At 37.9% G+C, this 18,128-nt stretch overlaps 1 protein-coding gene across 1 annotated transcript in view; it reads right to left on the bottom strand.

The window, feature by feature from the left end:
- The window catches only part of LOC108512472 (disks large homolog 2-like), an 84,382-nt gene that overhangs the window by 8,139 nt on the left and 58,115 nt on the right, over nucleotides 1-18,128 (bottom strand). The window contains exons 4-7 of the mRNA XM_017847749.1: nucleotides 9,717-9,767; nucleotides 8,586-8,687; nucleotides 6,147-6,319; nucleotides 3,586-3,695 (exon numbers count right to left, since the gene is read on the bottom strand). Coding sequence (XP_017703238.1) covers nucleotides 3,586-3,695; nucleotides 6,147-6,319; nucleotides 8,586-8,687; nucleotides 9,717-9,767 — 436 coding nt within the window. The remainder of the gene's footprint in view (nucleotides 1-3,585; nucleotides 3,696-6,146; nucleotides 6,320-8,585; nucleotides 8,688-9,716; nucleotides 9,768-18,128) is intronic.

Genomic DNA, 18,128 nt, shown 5'->3' with positions numbered 1-18,128 from the left:
AGAAGGGACATGCTTAAGACTGTGTATTTAACAAAGAGTAATCTGGGGTAAGAGCTCAAGGTTTCGGTTTTTTAAACCAATTTTTAGTTAGACTTCCTACTATACAAAGACTTGATATCTTTCAAAAGAGGCTTATTTGGAAAAAAACAAAATATTGATGTTAGACATTAATGTCTAAAATACAAAGAAGTGGGAATTTCCTGAACTCTTGTTGCTAAACTCATCTTGTCCTGAGGGGGAGTATGTATAATTTTTCTTCCAAACAGTCTCAGCCCTACATGCTGTGAATGGATGTTACTTGTGGGTGGAGAAGATGCTGGGCTAAACCAAGGGCTGCCCTTCAGAGAAAGATATTTGCTCCAGATGTCAAGAAATCATGTGGGCCAGGCACAGTGGCTCATGTCTATAATCCCAACACCTTGGGAGGCTGAGGCAGGTGGATCACTTGAGCTCAGGAGTTCAAGAACAGCTTGGGCAACATGCTGAAACCCTGTCTCTGCAAAAAATGCAAACATTAGCTGGGCATGGTGGCACATGCCTTTAGTCCCAGCTACTTGGGAGGCTGAGGAGGGAACATGGCTTGAACCCAAGAGGTCATGACTGTAGTGAGCCATGATGGCACCACTATACTCCAGCTTGGGCAATACGGCGACACCCTGTCTCAAAAAAAGAAATCATGTAGTTCTGGATCTTCTTTGACTTGACTGCCAAGAATTCCATCTTCTCTGAATTACCTTTTTACTGATTATAGCAATAACTTAGTTTAGGTTTTTATCCTCTAACCTGTGAATTTATTTTGTCTCCTTGACTGATCAGTAATTCTTTGAGGGTGAAGACCATGGCTTGTTTGTCAGCATGTGGCATGGAGTCTGACTCAACACTTATTTGTTGAATGAATAAGTGAGTAAATGAATGAATGAATGAACAAATGGGGAGCTAGATAAATAAACATAATTATAAGATAGTTGAAGACAGAAGTAAACACAGAGCATCATGGGAGCAGGAAGGTAAAAGCAGACCGGAAGTGACAGGGTGAAGCGACATTGCCACGTGGGAAGGGAACAGAAGTCAGATGGTGGCACAATATAAAAACAACATCCCTTTCCTACACATCCTTGATTTTATGCTCCTCTGAAAAGTCAGCTATGTATGTGCTAATAAGCTCTGTGATTTGATGTGGATGATGCACTTGAGAAATAATGTGTGTGATGATGTATCAATGCATAAATGTGACAGCTGCCATGCTTTTGTTCCGGCTGACCTAGCATTCACTCCTCCCTGGGGAATGGGCAATTCATGGCAGCTTTGCTCCTGGAGTAAAAGCCTTGGAAAAGAGTGAACTGTAAAGTAAACATCCAACATTTAATAGTTAGATTGCATTGGTCTGAATGTCACCATCATTGCGCTTAAGACTCATGAATATGGCTGCAGCAAATTATGTCAGATTCACTGTCCTCATTGTGAAATCCAGCCTTTAGTATGTTTAGCTTTCCTTGGTGATAAGTGGCTGTGACAGTGCCCTAAGGCATAACTAAAATAAGTCATCTCATAGTTGTGGAAGGCAGTAGACCTTCTCCTATGGAGTGCCAGATGGGACTGTCTCCGAATATCACACTGGACCAAATGTGCCACTGCTGTCGTTCCCTCAGGCCTCACTCCCCTGGGAAGCCATTTATCCCACTGTTTACAATATGAAGATTTATTTTTCTAGTTCTGAAACAGGCCTTTAAGATGGCTGTTCCCAGGAGGTAAGGACTATTTCTCTTCTCTTATTAATGTTAGCATTACTTATATTTATGAGGCTCTTTACAGATTATAGATCAATTTTACATTATGAAATTTGTACTTGCTTAATTCACTTTGTTCTATGCCCAACATGGTATCCTATATAAGGAAAAATTTAATACGTGTTGTTGGGGATGACAATATTAAGAATCATTATTTTATCATTAGTACATATTTTTCCACGTGCCAGCCATGGGAAAACTCTTTATATTATAATTTAATACCTAAATTCATGGGGCTGAAGGTACTGTCAGTGACCTCCCAATCTTATTTTTTTTATCCTGGTAAGAATCCTTGTCCATTTTTTGTTTATGGGACTATATTCTGCTTTCAAGATACATCTCTGGCAATTTCCCCAGAGCTCAACTATGTATTTAACTTAATTCTCTCAGGCTGCCATTCCAGCTGCTGCAGTTTGCTTGGCTTCTTTGTCTTCAGAGGAGACACAGAACAGTTAGTTAATATCCTCTGCAAGCAATTGCTTTTACCGCTGGGATTAAACAATTTCCATTTCTTCAGTCTTTCCATAAACATTGTTTTCCAGTACTCTGTGGTTCACTCCTGAACTCTGTCAAACACTATGGTCTTGAGGCCTAGATGAAGGCAATATTTGATCAAGGCCCTTATGACAGACACATTGGCATTATCTCTTGCACTGTCATGGAAGAGGTGCTGTTTGTGTGTTCTATAATGATAAAATAGTTTTATTCCTTTATAATGAAGTACTTTTATATCTTTTATAATAATAATGGGTATTATGTATTGAGTACTTACCGTATGCCAAAGGCTATATGAACAGCTTTACTAAACTCCTAATCTTGTTATTTAACCTTTATACTAGCTCTATGAGGTTATTAGTGTGCCTTGTTTAGAGGTGAGGAGCTAAATCTTAGAAAGGTCAAACAATTTGCCCAAGGTTACTTAACTGATCAGTGACAAAGCAAAGAACCAAATCTTGCCTGATCAATTTTCAGGTCCCTGCTGGTAGCCCCTTCTTAGCTTCACCTTTGTGAATGGGGGTTGCCTATACTGACTTTACAGTCAGATCGTGAATGTCTGCCTACTTTGTTTAATGATTTTTTGAAAGAAGTTATTTCACAAGTCCTTTGGAGAAAAAAAACACAAAAAACAAAAAACAAGAAAAACAAGAAAAGACCCTGAGTGCACAGGTATGAAGCTACTGGCTTAAGTTACATATGTTTTACTGCCATGCCACTAAGAAAACTCTATTAAGAACAATGTTCTACGTATGTAAAGTTTTAATTAAGGAACATTAGAATTCTATTATAGAACCAAGGAAAATGCCAATGAAAAAAGTCTCAAATGTTGTCTGCTCTCTCTATAAAAAATCTACATATTTAAAAAGATTTACTTATGGACCTGCCTCAGAAGTATGAGACAATTAAAAAATGATTCCTTTCTATCATTTGGAAAACAAAAGCAAACCAAAAAACCAAACCAAGCCAAGCTATCCTCAAAACAACAACAACAGCAAAACCTCAAAACGAACAAACAAAACAACCTGTGAAGTAAAACAATAAAATCAGGAAACATTACTGAAGATGTTTTAAGGAATTACCATTATTGTTAAAATAAGGGGTGTGAAAAAAAGAAATCACTGACATTATGTTTCTAGTGGTTTAAAAAGCTTTGATGTATCTTTAAAAAAAGAGAATGCTGAAAAATCAACAATGGCATTTCCCATTTGTAAGAATTCCCAGCAAAGTCCTGTTAGTAATTTGCAGTATAAGATGGAACAGGGAGTTAGCTGGATGAAGGCCTCCAATGCCCTCTACTCACATAAGAGGTTCCAGAGACCTGGGTTTTATGAAGATGGCAATGGGATAGAGCTGGGCAACTTGTAACCGCTTGATAGCATTTCCTGATACATCAAGTATACAGTGTTTGCCCTGGTAGAAAGAGAAGAAAAATATGAAGTTAATATAGAAAACATGGCCATAATCCAACAAAAGGAAACTAATGTATGTAGGTTTTAGAGGAAGGTAGGGGATGCTAGATTTCTAAAGTCAGAAAAAGATCGCTGCAAAGAGTAAATAAAAATTGATACACAGTAAATTGATATATAATAAAAATCGATACATAGTAAATTGATATATAGTAAATAAAAATTGATCATTGAGTGTTTACAATAACTAATACTAACTAGCCCCTTACAAAGTGTCTGCCACTGGACTAGACATTTTACATGTGTTCTCTCAGTTAAATACCTGATGTAACACACAAAGATGACATGCAGCCATATGTTATGTGACTGAGTCTATTCTTACGAAGTTTAAAAACCATCTCTGAAGACAATTGTCAAGAAGAAATCCCCAAATCTCTGAGGTAGGTATTATCAGCTGCATTTTATAGAAGACTCACACTAACTAACTTGCTGAATAATCTAGTGCTAGGAGCATGCAAACCCAAGTCTTGAGCACTAACAGAATTGTTGGTTGGAAAAAATAGACACTTCATTGTCTCACCCTGCCCAACATTCAATGTGGAAGATTGAGAATAATGTGAATTTTTCAAAGCGCTTGTATGTATCCTGTCTGCAATGTGCTCAATCTAGTGGAGGACAGACACAAAAATGGTTAGTTAACTTAAATATATTGGCTGGGCGCAGTGGCTCATGCCTGTAATCCTAGTACTTTGGGAGGCCGAGGCGGGTGGATCACCTGAGATCAGGAGTTCAAGACCAGCCTGACAAAAATGGTGAAACCCTGTCTCCACTAAAAATACAAAAAATTAGCCAGGCGTGGTGGTGAGCACCTGTAATCCCAGCTACTTAGGAGGCTGAGGCAGGAGAATCACTTGAACCCAGGAGGCGGAGGTTGCAGTGAGCCGAGACTGCACCATTGTATTCCAGCCTGGGCAATAAGAGTGAAACTCCATCTCAGAAAAAAAACCAACTAAACAAACAAACAAAATATATATGTATAACATATATATATATATGAATAAATTAAATGCTGGTTAAATGCCAAGAGAGAAAGGCTTGCATGAGGTATGTAAATTTCGTGTTGGTTAACAAATAAAAATGCTATTACATTATAGCACACCTCATTTAACTTGGCTTCCACCGCAATGAGTGCTCAGAGCAAGGAGCTGCTTTATAAAGCATTTCTGGAAATGCAGATACATTTGCCACATCATATTCTACCTCCTGGAGAGAAATGTCCTCATTACCCTGAGGCTAGAATAACTTTATGCAAGAAGAGAAAAAAAGGTACTTTATGCAGATAGGAACAATCCTAAATCAACAATAAGGGCTAAAATCTCATCTATAATGTTCACATGAAAATGAATACAGTCCAGTGAATACTTGAACTCTTCTTATATGAGAAACCCACTAAGATGGTTCAAGCCGTTATTACTTAGGTAATAGACTTCAAGTTTTCTATCTGTGAAGTGCAGCAGCCATGCAACACGTATAAATGCTGGATGATTATTCACCGGTCAGAACATTTCAAGTTAACGACATGAACAAAGAGGAAAATAGGTGCAATTATCCAGGACAGTTTGACTAGAACCAGTATTTATATAGTTGATAGAACTGAACTTTTGAGAGGAAGGAAAGAAAATAGATGCAACTTCTTAGTGTATTCTTAGATAGACATCAAAATTTCTTGTTTAATTCTTTAGCAGTATACTGGAAAAGGTCATGGCAAATCAAATCAATCCAACAAATATCTTCTCCTATGATATTGGTTCTCTGTTTTCACAGGAGATAGGATCCCTCTGTAGGCAGATTGTATAGCCACACCCAGGTGCCTTCCTATCCTACCCTCTCCTGAACATTCTTCTCTTTTCCATGCCTGTGAAGTTACCAGCAAGGAAAGAATTGCAGCATCTACACCTCCTCTAAGCTAGAACTTCTTTGGGCAGCGGGCTGGGCAGCCCTTCTCATCTATCTTCTCTTCCACCATGAGGATGCCAAGTTTTCAGAGAGAGAGAGAAAAAATAACTTCCTCTAACAAAAGAATTCAGGAACGCTATCCCCTTAGTTTACAACCAAAGTAGTAAACCTGCCTTAATAAAATCTAGGTTGTTTATTGGGGCCTCAAATAGTGAGTCAAAGACAAAGCGAATCCTCATGAACTTCAAGCTGTTAATTGCTTTAGGTTTATAGATATCTCCCCAACCCCCTTCCTACTTTTTCTAGTCAGTGAGAACACTTTATTGAAGTTAGAACAAAGATTAATGACATTGCTCTGAGGTGATTCTCTGCTTGGATGTCTTAAATTATTTAATCAAAATTTACAATTGCAATCAAGAAAGAGTAATGACCAAAAAAATGCAATTTGCAACCTAGAAACCTTCTTCAGGGGGAGGTGTAAGAAGATTGGTGAACATACTCTTTCTGCTACAAATCTCACAGACTGCACACTGGTTCCATATAAATTGTCATTGTACTGGCCAGCTTCTATAAACTTGTGCTCTTGGATATCTTTCTCCATTTGTTCTCTGGAAATGACAAAGTGATAGTCTCTGCCATCCACCTCGTAGTCTCGCTTTGGCCTCGTAGTATCTTTAGAAAACAAAAAATAAAAAAATTAAGGTACATTTATACCATAAACTTGCTTTACACCTATATTCTCCACCACATCCTCAACACTGATATGTAGAAATATGTAGTATGAAGAACTATGACATAGTAACAGGTACTACTCTTACCTTCCCACCATGAGCAACTAAAAAACTGGACAAAATATATGAAATAACTGTTTTCAGGCATCAGACAACAGGAAGTACAGGGCTGTAATCTTTGAGAAAAGAGAAACATATGAGAGAGGATTCACCCCACCTCTCTGCCTAGAGGCCATTTTCAAATGGACAGTTTAGACATTACACACTGCTAGAAGACACCGGAGTTCAGTCAGAACCCATGGAGATTCCAGAAAGGCCACATTTTAAAAGGTTACTCTAGACTTACTCTACATCCATCTTCGCAAGTGAAAATCATATCACAAATGGAAGAAGCTGATGTGTCAGTAAATTATCACCTGCCAGAACAAAAACTTAATATTCTATAGAGGAACATAAAATTCAGACCTCAACATATATAAAATAAGATAATTGCAGTTAACATAGGACTAAAAATCAGCAACTCTAACCATTTCACCTAAATTTTTTGGTAAGAAAAGAAGGGGAAAGCAACCCAGAAAAATGAATAAAAGCTGTTAAAATATCTTAAATCTTCGACTTACTTATTTTTTTCTAGAAATATGTTTATAAAAATGATCAAAACTTCAGATACAGATTTATCCTTAAAGATATTCATTCTATTATTTTATAAGTAATAATTATAACACAATTACAATGATATTTTCATTATAATTCATAATAGTGAAAACAGGAAAAAAACAAACTGTTCAGAAAGAATGATTAATTGTGATATAATACTCATTTGAAATAGTTATATAAAATTTTAAATAAGCAAAAAATAATCACAGGGAAAAATGGATGCATATAAAGAAAGAATAGATGGAAATGTACACAAATATTAACAATGATGTTATCTCTGGGTATTGTGTGGGATTTTGTGTACTTTTAATTTTCTTGTTTAACTCCCTTTTTAGTATTTTCCAAGTTTTGTACAATGAACACATATTGACTATCATAAAATGGTTCTATTAATTTAAAAAAAGAGAAGGAATATATAAGGTGAAAGGAAAAGTGGAAAGAATGCTTAAGTACTTTCTGTTTTCTTTCCCTCAAAAGTGGAAGAGCAAGCTGGAAGCTGTTGTAAATGACCTGGAGTTTCAGTTGCTCCTTCCTATCTGAAGACTTTCTCAGGATATGTTCTATGGCAGGATCTCTTCCCAGAGCCCTTGCTGGGAATTGTTTCATGAGATACAGCAATCATCCTAGTCTTTTGGCCATGTACTGGACACATACAATTCCTGCTATTCTTATGTATCTCATGCAAAATTTGCAGTACTGGAATGTTAGAGACACTTGAAAGCCTAAGTGTTAAAATATGTAGAATGGAAGAGAAATATCTGTTGGTATCAGATGTAAGAGCTCCATTATCTAATAAATTAAAATTTCCTGATGGACCTATCTACATACATAGAAGGTCTGCATGCATTTCTGTGTGACAGAGTCGGGGTATAGATGGGCTGAATGAGTGGAGAAAGTATGGTAGGGGGTTGGGAGGAGCGAAGGCAGAGCAGTTAGAATCTAATAAGGCTACAATCAGAGGGCCCAGGAAGCCTGATGAATATCTATAATGAGAAGAAAGTAGTTTAAAGTCTGTAATGGCCTAGAGGTCAAATTGAAGTGTTACACATCTTCTTGTCTTCATCCTCCCTAAACCTAGGACTGTCAACATGGGAAAGCCTGTTGGGTTTTGGGATTGACATACGGCCCTAAGTCATCCTGAGAGGATTTTAATATATGGCTTTGTTTCTGATCTCTTCCGTCCTATAAAAAATAATGTTTCAGTGGCATTTCAATCAATCTATAAAAACATACTGATGCCTATCATAAATTCTATGCTGTTTTAAATAGTTGGGGGGCCACAAAGATTCACCTTTTAAGCTCCTGCCTTTTAAGGAGCTACAATCAGTTTAGAGAAAACATTATTATTTTTGTTAAATACAGAATGACACACAGCAGCATAAAAGAAAAGTGTTAGGCAAAGAAATTAAATAAGGCACTCGGCTAATCGGAAATGGTTGGTATTTGAATTACTGGAGAGACTACTGGAGGAACGCAATTACGTTTTATCATCTCATAAAGACTCCAAGCTCTTTTTTTTTCCCCCTAGAGGAAAGAAAAATGACACTTACGAGGCACACAGGAGCCAAATTTATCAGGGAATTCAGATATCAAGTCGTCATTGATCCGATCCTTCATGGGCCCCAGGATAATCACCGGCCGGGTATAGTTTACTGCAGAATGGGAAAGGAAGATGGAGATAAAGAGAAAGACTTGGAAACAACTGCAAAACTGTCCTGCAAGGGTGATTCTTAACTGTCAGACGGTAAGAGCTGCTAAGGGCATTACTTCACTGGATAAATTACTCATACAGCCTTGCATAGGGAAATTGATGTTTAACACTCAGGAGGTTGGCAGTGCCTACTTTCTGGAATCTACTAGCAGGGAAAGGCAACTGCAGTATCTGTCGATGAAAAGAAACATTTAGAGGAGTTTTGCTTACTCTCTGGCTCCGCCTACATAATGTCAAAACAACTGAATTTAGTCAACTGAGTGGGAGAAGAAAGAATCCAAACCAGCTGTTCAGCTATTGTTTAGACATGACTATAAAACGTAATTGTTAGTAGTAATAACATCTTATGTTTTCATGATTTCTTTTCCCCAGATCAAAATACTCTCTATACTTTGATATGGTGTCTAGATTTCCTTGTATCTGGGATTAGAAGGAACCTGAAAGTTCACGGGGTACAACTCCCCATCTGATGTTTGAATTCTCTCTGCAATATCCTTGTCAATAGCAATTAGCCTCTGTATGAATGCCTCCAGGAAAAAGCAGCAGCTTACAGATAGCCTATATCTTAGGCAGATCTGCTAGAAAGGCCTTCTCAATACTGAGCTGACATCAGTGTCTCAGGAGACTTTATTCACCAGTCTCACAGCTAGTGCACTTTAGGTAATTTGAATGTGCTCCTTCCCATTGAGGACCACTCATCTGGAGGGCTGCATCCTTCTCTTAGGAGCTATTACTGCCCATACTCAGCAGGGAAGTTGTTTGTTTGGTGATAGGGTGAGAGAGACAGAGGGAGGGGGAGAGAGAGAGAGAGAGAGAGAGAGAGAGAGAGAGAGAGAGAAGGGTGCCGTCTCAAGACAACGGAGTATTAAGCAGAGTTTATTCTCCTTAGTCCTTCACTCTTTCCCTCCTTCAATGATGTCACCTATTTATGTCCCAGAAATCAGGAATGAAAGCGTGCTGGGAAACTTACTTTCCTGCCTTGTAACAGGCTCATAGGAAAGAATGAGGTCTTCTTGTCCTCCTGAGAAGAGAAGAAAAGAAAACCACAGTGAACTAACAATCAGTCATACATTACAGAGACAAGCCCTGCTCTGAAATACAGGAAACAGACACAGCTCAGGGTTAATTCTCCTTGCTCTTTCTCCTTGAGCCATTCAAAAATCCCTTCATCCTCGCAAAACTCTTTAGCACTATTTTAGTATCAGATTTTCACAGTCATAACTCTAAGTAATAACTGGTCGCTAGCTATTTGCTGCAGGGCAATGACCTGTGAGACTGATTTCTGTCTGGCATTGAGAATGGAATGCCATGGCCTCTACACCAAGCATTACTACTTAAAAGGAAGCCATTTAGTTCAAGGAAAGGGTCCAGTTCAATAGTTGGCTGCTACATAATCAGAATTGCTGTACCTTTTATTTCATCTTCTATTTTATTTCCCCAAGAAGCACACTGTTCAAAAGCAAGTATATGCTTGTTTAATTTATGATATAAAAACTTCATCAGGACACTCAGGGTTTTACTCTAATATTAATTCATCAGGAAAATGCTGTGGGTCAATTAATGAAGATCAAACATTGAGGAGTGTCCTACATCATTGGTTATAACTGCTGCTAAACCATGCCTTGACACTTCAGATAGAGAACTAAGGAAGACACAGTAGTAAAATGTCGGTCCCTCCAATGTCATTCGCTACAAGACTTCTGATTCAGGGTGGACCTCAAGTCAACAAATAACCATAGAAAGTAAATTGGTTTTTGGTATTTATTTTTTCAATCATCTATTTTATACAATTGATGAATTAATTGCTCAGAGGATTAGCTCAATTTCAGCTGCAAACCCGGAAGTGTTTGCATTTTTATTTGCGTTGACTAACCTTTGGAGCGGCAATAGGTTAGGGCTGTTGAAAAGAACTTTCTGTCTACTAGAAGAGATAGTGGAGCAGGAGTGGAATATGAGGTAACTTCTGAAACCAAAGGGCAATTCACCTTTGCTGTATATTCTCACTGCCCACCCCTGAAGCACGTTCATAGTTTATCAATGCCAGGTTCTCTTCCTTCAACAGCCACAGCACCAGGGAAAGGAGAGGTAATTTCGTAAGAAGAGTTAATATCATCGACTGTTTTGATAATGACTGATTTGGGAAAATTAAGCAATATGTGGGTATAGCTGTAAAGTCAGATGACTTCCTTGGAGGCTGGGTAGCTGCAATGGGATGGGGGTAGGAGTGTCTTACTTTTTCAAGTGTGAGAAATGGCCCCAGGCTGAAGTCATATCTTACCACAGCCTCAAGGAGGGCTTGGGCTCAGAATGGCACCACCACGCCAAGCTACTTCCTAAGGATACAGAGAATGGGCCTTGATGCTCCTCCTAAGTGGTATCTACCCATGGCCACTCCAGAAGTGTTCAGGGGACTCTCCCTTATTGGTCAGGGGTTTGGTCAGTGAGGAGTCAGATTCATTATTTTCTGTACTCAGGAAAAGAATGATTCCCTTTGAATAAACTACTGAAATGTACAGAGCCTAGGCCAAAAAACGTGAAGGTGATTGATTACTAACCCCCAGTTATTTAAAGCCTGAGCTACGTAGAGGGTATAAGCATTCAAGGTTTTATTTTAGTATTATTTCATCAGGAAAATGCTGTGGGTCAATTAAAGAAGCGTATAAATTCTTGGGGAAAAAGTATAGTTTTAATGATAGAAGCATAGTAGACTAATATTGCAATTTTAGACTATAACTTTACGGGGGACATCTTCAACAATTAATGTGCAAGGGAAGAATCCTGACCATGGGATAACAAAAGCTTTAAATGTCAGGTAACTCTTGGACTTCATGATTAGGCTGGGAGCTTCATAAAGGTAAAGACTGAGTTTCACTCCTCACCATGTCTCCAGTGCCCCATTGAGTGCTTGACATAAAGATGTCAACAAATTTGCATTCTGATTTAAGTCATGGGAAACAGGATGAGCAATTAGGCCAAAGGTAGGTTCTACTTTGTGTTTCTGTCAATATGGTCATTTAATTTTGGAAAGCATGGTTTTCTCTAAATAAATAGAGCACACCATGTTCCCATAAAAATCTCTTCCCAATGGCTTTGCAAATCATTCTGATGGAACGTTCTAAAGGCAAATCTTTAATAAGATATTTGATGTCAGCATATATGATTGTGATTCAGGAAACTAGGACAAAGCATAGCTTTGATTAATTTTGTTCAAGAGTTCTCTATCTGTCTATCCATCGCTTCTTGGTTTACTTCTCTAATGAAAGGCACTGGTTCTGGTTCCGAGCAGTAGTGTTGGTAGACAGCAATGGCAGCATCCCTTATGTCCAGGGCACCCCAATTCTCAAGACCTTGTGGCAATCAGGTACTGTGTAACACCCAGGAAGCCTGTGGGGAAACCCGTGGATGTGGGTATGACATAATTGCTGTGAATTCAGCATCTTAAACTAATTTTTACTTCCATGTCCAAGAATGAAAAGCCCTATGGGTAATGGGGAAGAGACAAAGGAGAAGAGAAAAAGCCACTGTGATGAAGGAGAGAAAATCCTGTCTTTATGGCAATTTGTAGGCCTTGAGGGTCTTTCACACTCACTGGCTTTTATTTTTCACAGCCATTGCTTGAGGTAGGTACTCTGATGATCCCCATTTTACAGATGAAGAAGCTGAGGCTCAGAGATGTTAATGAGCCTTGATTCCCCAGCTAGTCATTAGTGGAGTCAAGATTTAATATCACACCTTTTGCAACTCTTGTGGAGTATATTGCATTGTCTTGAAACAGTGAGAGAAGCAGAATTCTCTGTGGGGCAGGGTGGGTGGGTGTTGAGGTAAAGCTTACAAATGAACAAAAAATTGAAATGAGAGATAGGGGGTGAAACCAGGTCAGGGTCATTAAGAGGCCATCAGGTGTTCTGCCTCTAAACACAAGTTCTCTCTCTCTCTCTGTCTCTCTCTTTCTTTCTTTTTTTGTTGCTGTGTCATCCCCATAAAATAGTCATCCTTAAGAGTTTTTCTATTTTCTACTGAGGAGGGGTTGGCACTTCGAAATAACAGCTGAAAAAAGGTACAAACTATTTCTTGGTTTTGTTCTGGCAACTGCATGGCTGAAAGTGGGAGAGCAGCACAGAGCTCTGTGTGGATGTCTGCAGCTGCCAGAGACTTGGCAGAGGGTTTTGTCACAGTCTCCACAAAACACTATGTGTTTAAACTGGAAGCCAGTCACAATGAGAGACCCTAGTATGCCTTCATGCTAGACAAAAGCAAATTGCTGTTCTTTAGGAATTCCTGGAAACTAGAAAAGCGAAATGATGGAGAGAAGACCAGTGGCAGTACATTTAATGCACGAAATTTAGTTTTTAATGCCTGCATATGATGATTTTTAAGAACTAATTAGGTTCTTAGAGCCATAGAATGTTAGTGCTAAGAAAGGGCTTAGGGTTCATGTGCTTCATAGATGGCAAGTGCGTTCCACACACCGTTACTCTCTATGACCTTGACAGCCATCACAAACTGATCATTGCCGGGATTATTGCTGAGCCTCAACATGGCCTTAGAATACTTTTCATTACAACTCTTCAGGCAGTTATTGCCAATTGGTTAGAGTTTCAACCTTGATTAAAATTTATTTGCCATTTCTGTTCTAATTCAAGCTACTCATTTTACATAGGAGAGAACTTAGTCTCAAATACCTTGAGTAATTTCTTTAAGGTCATACAGTAAATTAACGGCAAATTATCTCTATAGAATGTTCAGAAGATGAATTTAATATACATACAGTCCTTAAAATCAGACTTGGTGCATAATGTTATATAAATATTGCTGTTTGTACTAACTTTATAGGTAGTATGAAATGGTTGAAAGTTACTACGTAAAATGTCAAGAGGCTTGGATTACAAACTACAGGGAAGAGTGAAAAATGAATGGGATTCAGAATTAAGAGGTCTTGGTTGGATTTGCAGTGCTACTACTTTAATAAGGTAGGCAGCCTGTTGGAGCTTCAGCTTCCTCATATGGAAAGGGGGCTATTAATGTAAAACATGTCTAATAGTTTTATTGCAGAAATTAAATGAGATAATAGACGTAATGAAAAACTGCTTTATAAAGACTAAAGGAGTAAAGACATCTAAGGGCAGTAGTTGGGAACAATAGAGTAAGGTGAAGAATATGCACCCTTTTGACTGACTTCAGTAGAGAAGTTTTGGGTCTCCTAATCTCAACACCTTAGTTTCACTCAGATCAGTTCTTCAAGATCCTTGTTTTGAAAATCCTACTTAACTGATGAGCACTAATGGGTTGGAAGGATAATTATCAGCTTGCACACATTCATGATGATGTAAAGAGCTTTACTGAGTTTTGAGGAAGGCATGTCTTCAGCTTCAGAAGCTTGTATAGTCCTCATTATACTTGCCTAGTATTTACCACCTCCTAATACAAAGGCAATTGTTAAGGTGTGATACAGAACAGCCAAAAATACAAGGCTGAATTTTACTACTTTATTGTCAGAAATCTAGAATTAGTCCATAATTAAGATAGTTTTGAGGTGGTGTTTTGCACAATTAGACAATGTACATTTTATCAACAGCAATTTTAGCTGGTGCTAAATATAGTTGGAAAACCTATTTTATAATGCTTCAGATGATGCAGAAAGATCTGAACTATTTACTAGAAATTGATGTTTGTGTGTATCTGTGGGTGTGTGGCATACCTCAGGAAACACATAAGACTTTCATGTCAGGTTGCCACAATAAGGTGTAACTCCAGGATACAGTGTGGATGGGGACTCTGGATTGTGAAACACAATGGCCTAGGTCTTTGTTTCTAACTCTGAATTATTATTATTATTATTTAGCCATTTTGTCCCCAGAGTGGATATGGAATAGTAAAGTATAACAGTGAAATACAACACCTGGATATTGGTGAAAAGAGGGTTTTTTTTTTTTTTTTTTTTTTTTTTTTTTTTTTTTTTTTGTATTTGTTTATACTATTTTTAGTCATAATTACAGCAAAAGCCAGGAGTTCACTAGAAAAACGTAGCCTATTTTGACTTCAAAGTTGGTACTTTCCGGAAAATATATTTGTTCCAAACCTCTGTGTCTTTTGTTGTGGCAATGCTCTTTCTGGGAAGTTCCTTCCTTATCTTGTCTAGCTAGTAAGTTCCTCATCTTTCCAAAGCTCAGCTCAAAGCTACTTCCTCTCTGAAACTACCTCTTATGCTCCCACTATTCTTGAACCAGACATCTATCTTAGTACCTGTCACATTTTGTGCACTTTTTCATTTATTTATATATCTCTCCCACTATTATGTGTGCTGAGATCTAGAGTTAGTTGATATTCACAATGGGTCTAATGGTATCCAGGGGACCTCACGTATAGTAGGTACCAAATGTATAAATAAACATTCCTCTGGAATTCTTCATATTTCCATTCTGGAGGAATAAATGTCATTTTTCTCCTCTGACTGTGATAAAGACTCTTCTTACTTTTGTTCATTTGTAAAGAAACCAAACTAAGTGGCTGACCTTTTATAACCATGGATGAGACTCCAAGCCAATAGAGATGATTAGATTCCATATTTGCCCTACTAATGTCATAGAATCCAGTTCCAACTCTTCTCTTTTCTCATAGATAATTTGAGATGTCTGCAAGTGTTTCCTTTATTCATTTGATAATTATGTGCAACTAGTGTTTGAGAGTAAAAATAATTAGTGATGTCATCTTGGAACATCACTCCAAAAATCTGTCAAAGAGTTGAAAGTCTTGGGCCAGTTTTTGTAACTTAATAATTCTGGGAAAAATATTCCCACCTCTGAAACAGAGAAGAGAAGCCTTTAAAATACTCTATAGGCCGGGCGCGGTGGCTCAAGCCTGTAATCCCAGCACTTTGGGAGGCCGAGACGGGCGAATCACCAGGTCAGAAGATCGAGACCATCCTGGCTAACACGGTGAAACCCCGTCTCTACTAAAAAATACAAAAAACTAGCCGGGCGAGGTGGTGGGCGCCTGTAGTCCCAGCTACTCGGGAGGCTGAGGCAGGAGAATGGCGGGAACCCGGGAGGCGGAGCTTGCAGTGAGCTGAGATCCGGCCACTGCACTCCAGCCTGGGCGACAGAGCGAGACTCTGTCTCAAAAAAAAATAAAATAAAATAAAAAATAAAATACTCTATAAAAATGTGATTTTTATAAGAAAAGGTAGTTCTTGTATAGTATATATTTTCCATTAAAAGAATTGAAAGATAAAGCATGATGCTTTGTCTTTCTACACCTGTGTCTACTGGATGGAAGCACAACACTTGAAAATTGAAAACTGAACATCAAGGAAACTAGTGTCATTGGTCTTCCTGGAACCCAAAAAATAAGTTATATTTTTCTACATACTAAAAGCAGCTTAGGTGTTATTAACACAAGCTTTGGTCAATTCTTCTTGGCCTAGTTTCTTGGTTTAAAATAAAATGAAAAAGGGGGGAGGCAAATTTTTTCTGAAATTAGGATGATAATAAAATTATAAAAGTATAAAGAATGTAAAAATGTTGTCATGTTACCATGTTGACAACAAAAACCTTTCGAATTCTTCCATCAGCAAGAATTGATGGAATTTCTTCTATCAATAAGACTTTCATCAGTAAGAAAATTAGGTGGTTCTTATATCAGTCTAATAATGTTTGATTAATCAAGCGTATCTCATCACAATTTTTTTTTCATTTTATTCCTTTGTCTACATCATCTTCCTCCTCCAAGCCTACCTCCATCTGCCATCTTTCCTTTTTTGTGCTTCCTCTCCTACTTGCCGCCCCTCTGATTTTCCAAAGCCTCTCTCAAAATCCAAATTAAGTGTTGTACCACTATTTGGCCTTCCACCTCAAAAAGGCATGGTTTTGTAAAGTACCATGCTATAATCAGGGGGAAAACCTCAATCAATTCTAGTTTTCAATTAATGCAATACTCATTCAAACAAAAGACAATACCAATTTCTGCTTTAGTATCTGTGGGCCACATGTATTAGGCCTGCTTTTTGGGTAACCCATTTCACTAAGGAAAATAAATTAATCTTACAGAAATTGTAAGAATCCCAGTAAAAATATGAACCTATGTTAGTCACCAAAACCAGTAAGTAAGTAGGTGGTAAGAAACCATGAGGATTGATCAAAAGGATGTGATTGGTGTTTGGTGGATATTTTCATACACTAAGCAAATGGCTTGAGGTGACCAAACAAAGACCAGAAATAACTTTTAAATAGTTACCTACCTTTTCAGCTAAGTTTTCTGATCTAAGAAGACTTGGTCACATTAAAAAAATTAAGTTCCTTCAACATTAGAGGATGAAACTCTTCCATCAGTTCCCCAATTATCAAAAAAGTAAAGTCAGAAATGTTATAGTATTCTACCTTAAATGATTAATCAAAGAGAAAGTGATGTAAAAGATTCACACCTGATTTTAAAGGAACACTTAATTTATAAATGTTTTTCCTATAACGGGGAGCCAGGAACAGAAAGGAAATGGCAAAATAAGAAGGAAAACAATACCATGATGATTTTTCCACCCTCCTGCTGAGAGTTTCAATTATTTTGGGGATTACAATGTAAAAATCCACCACGTTGAACTTTTTACACACCTTTTCTGTGAGAATTGAATCACTGAGTCACAACCAACTGGGGTTGGAATTGTTTATTAGCAAGACCACTACTGCTTGCACAAATCACATAAGGGTCCACTGATGGCTCTAGTGTCTTTTTTATCTTTCCATATCCAGTGATTTCATTTCAAGCCATTTGCTTTGAATACAGATGATAAAAGGTAGCAATTGAAAAACAACAACAGAAATCTGAAATGACCACCACAGGCAATGGGGCAGTTGCAAAGAAAAGGACCGCAAACCAAAGCAGTAACTTACGGTAGCTACTTTCGCTATCGCTGGCATTAGAAGAAACATGTTCTGCAAGAACAGCACAGCAAATTAAAGAGATACCAAGCATTGAAGAGCAGCCAGAACTGAAAGGAATACACTCATGCAAGGCTACTAGAAATGTGAGCGAAAGGCAAGTAAAAGCCGCAGAGGAGGCTGCATTAAGAAAACTCAGATAAGATAAAGAAGATGAAAACTTTATCTCCATTTTACAGGAACCCGCTGCTTGATTGCTGTTTCTTCTTTTTAGCAAATGAAGAAAGTATCTTTAATTACAAAAAATGCATAATGTCAACTTAGGCGATTAGAAAAATACTATGACCCATTCATATACCTCTGACTTTCAAGATTTATGTGACAGTGACTAGTATGTCTTGACTGAATGTTTTCTTGACTATAAATTCAGGCGCTTCTGGTGTGTGGGCACTGTTTTCTTGCAGAGTTTTTTATTTCTCAATTTTAGCCTTTAAGCATTTTGCTGGAATGCT

The sequence above is a fragment of the Rhinopithecus bieti genome, unplaced genomic scaffold (genome assembly GCF_001698545.2).
Source record: "Rhinopithecus bieti isolate Rb0 unplaced genomic scaffold, ASM169854v2 scaffold_30849, whole genome shotgun sequence".
Classification (NCBI taxonomy): domain Eukaryota; kingdom Metazoa; phylum Chordata; class Mammalia; order Primates; family Cercopithecidae; genus Rhinopithecus; species Rhinopithecus bieti.
This window is presented reverse-complemented; position numbering and strand designations above follow the sequence as displayed.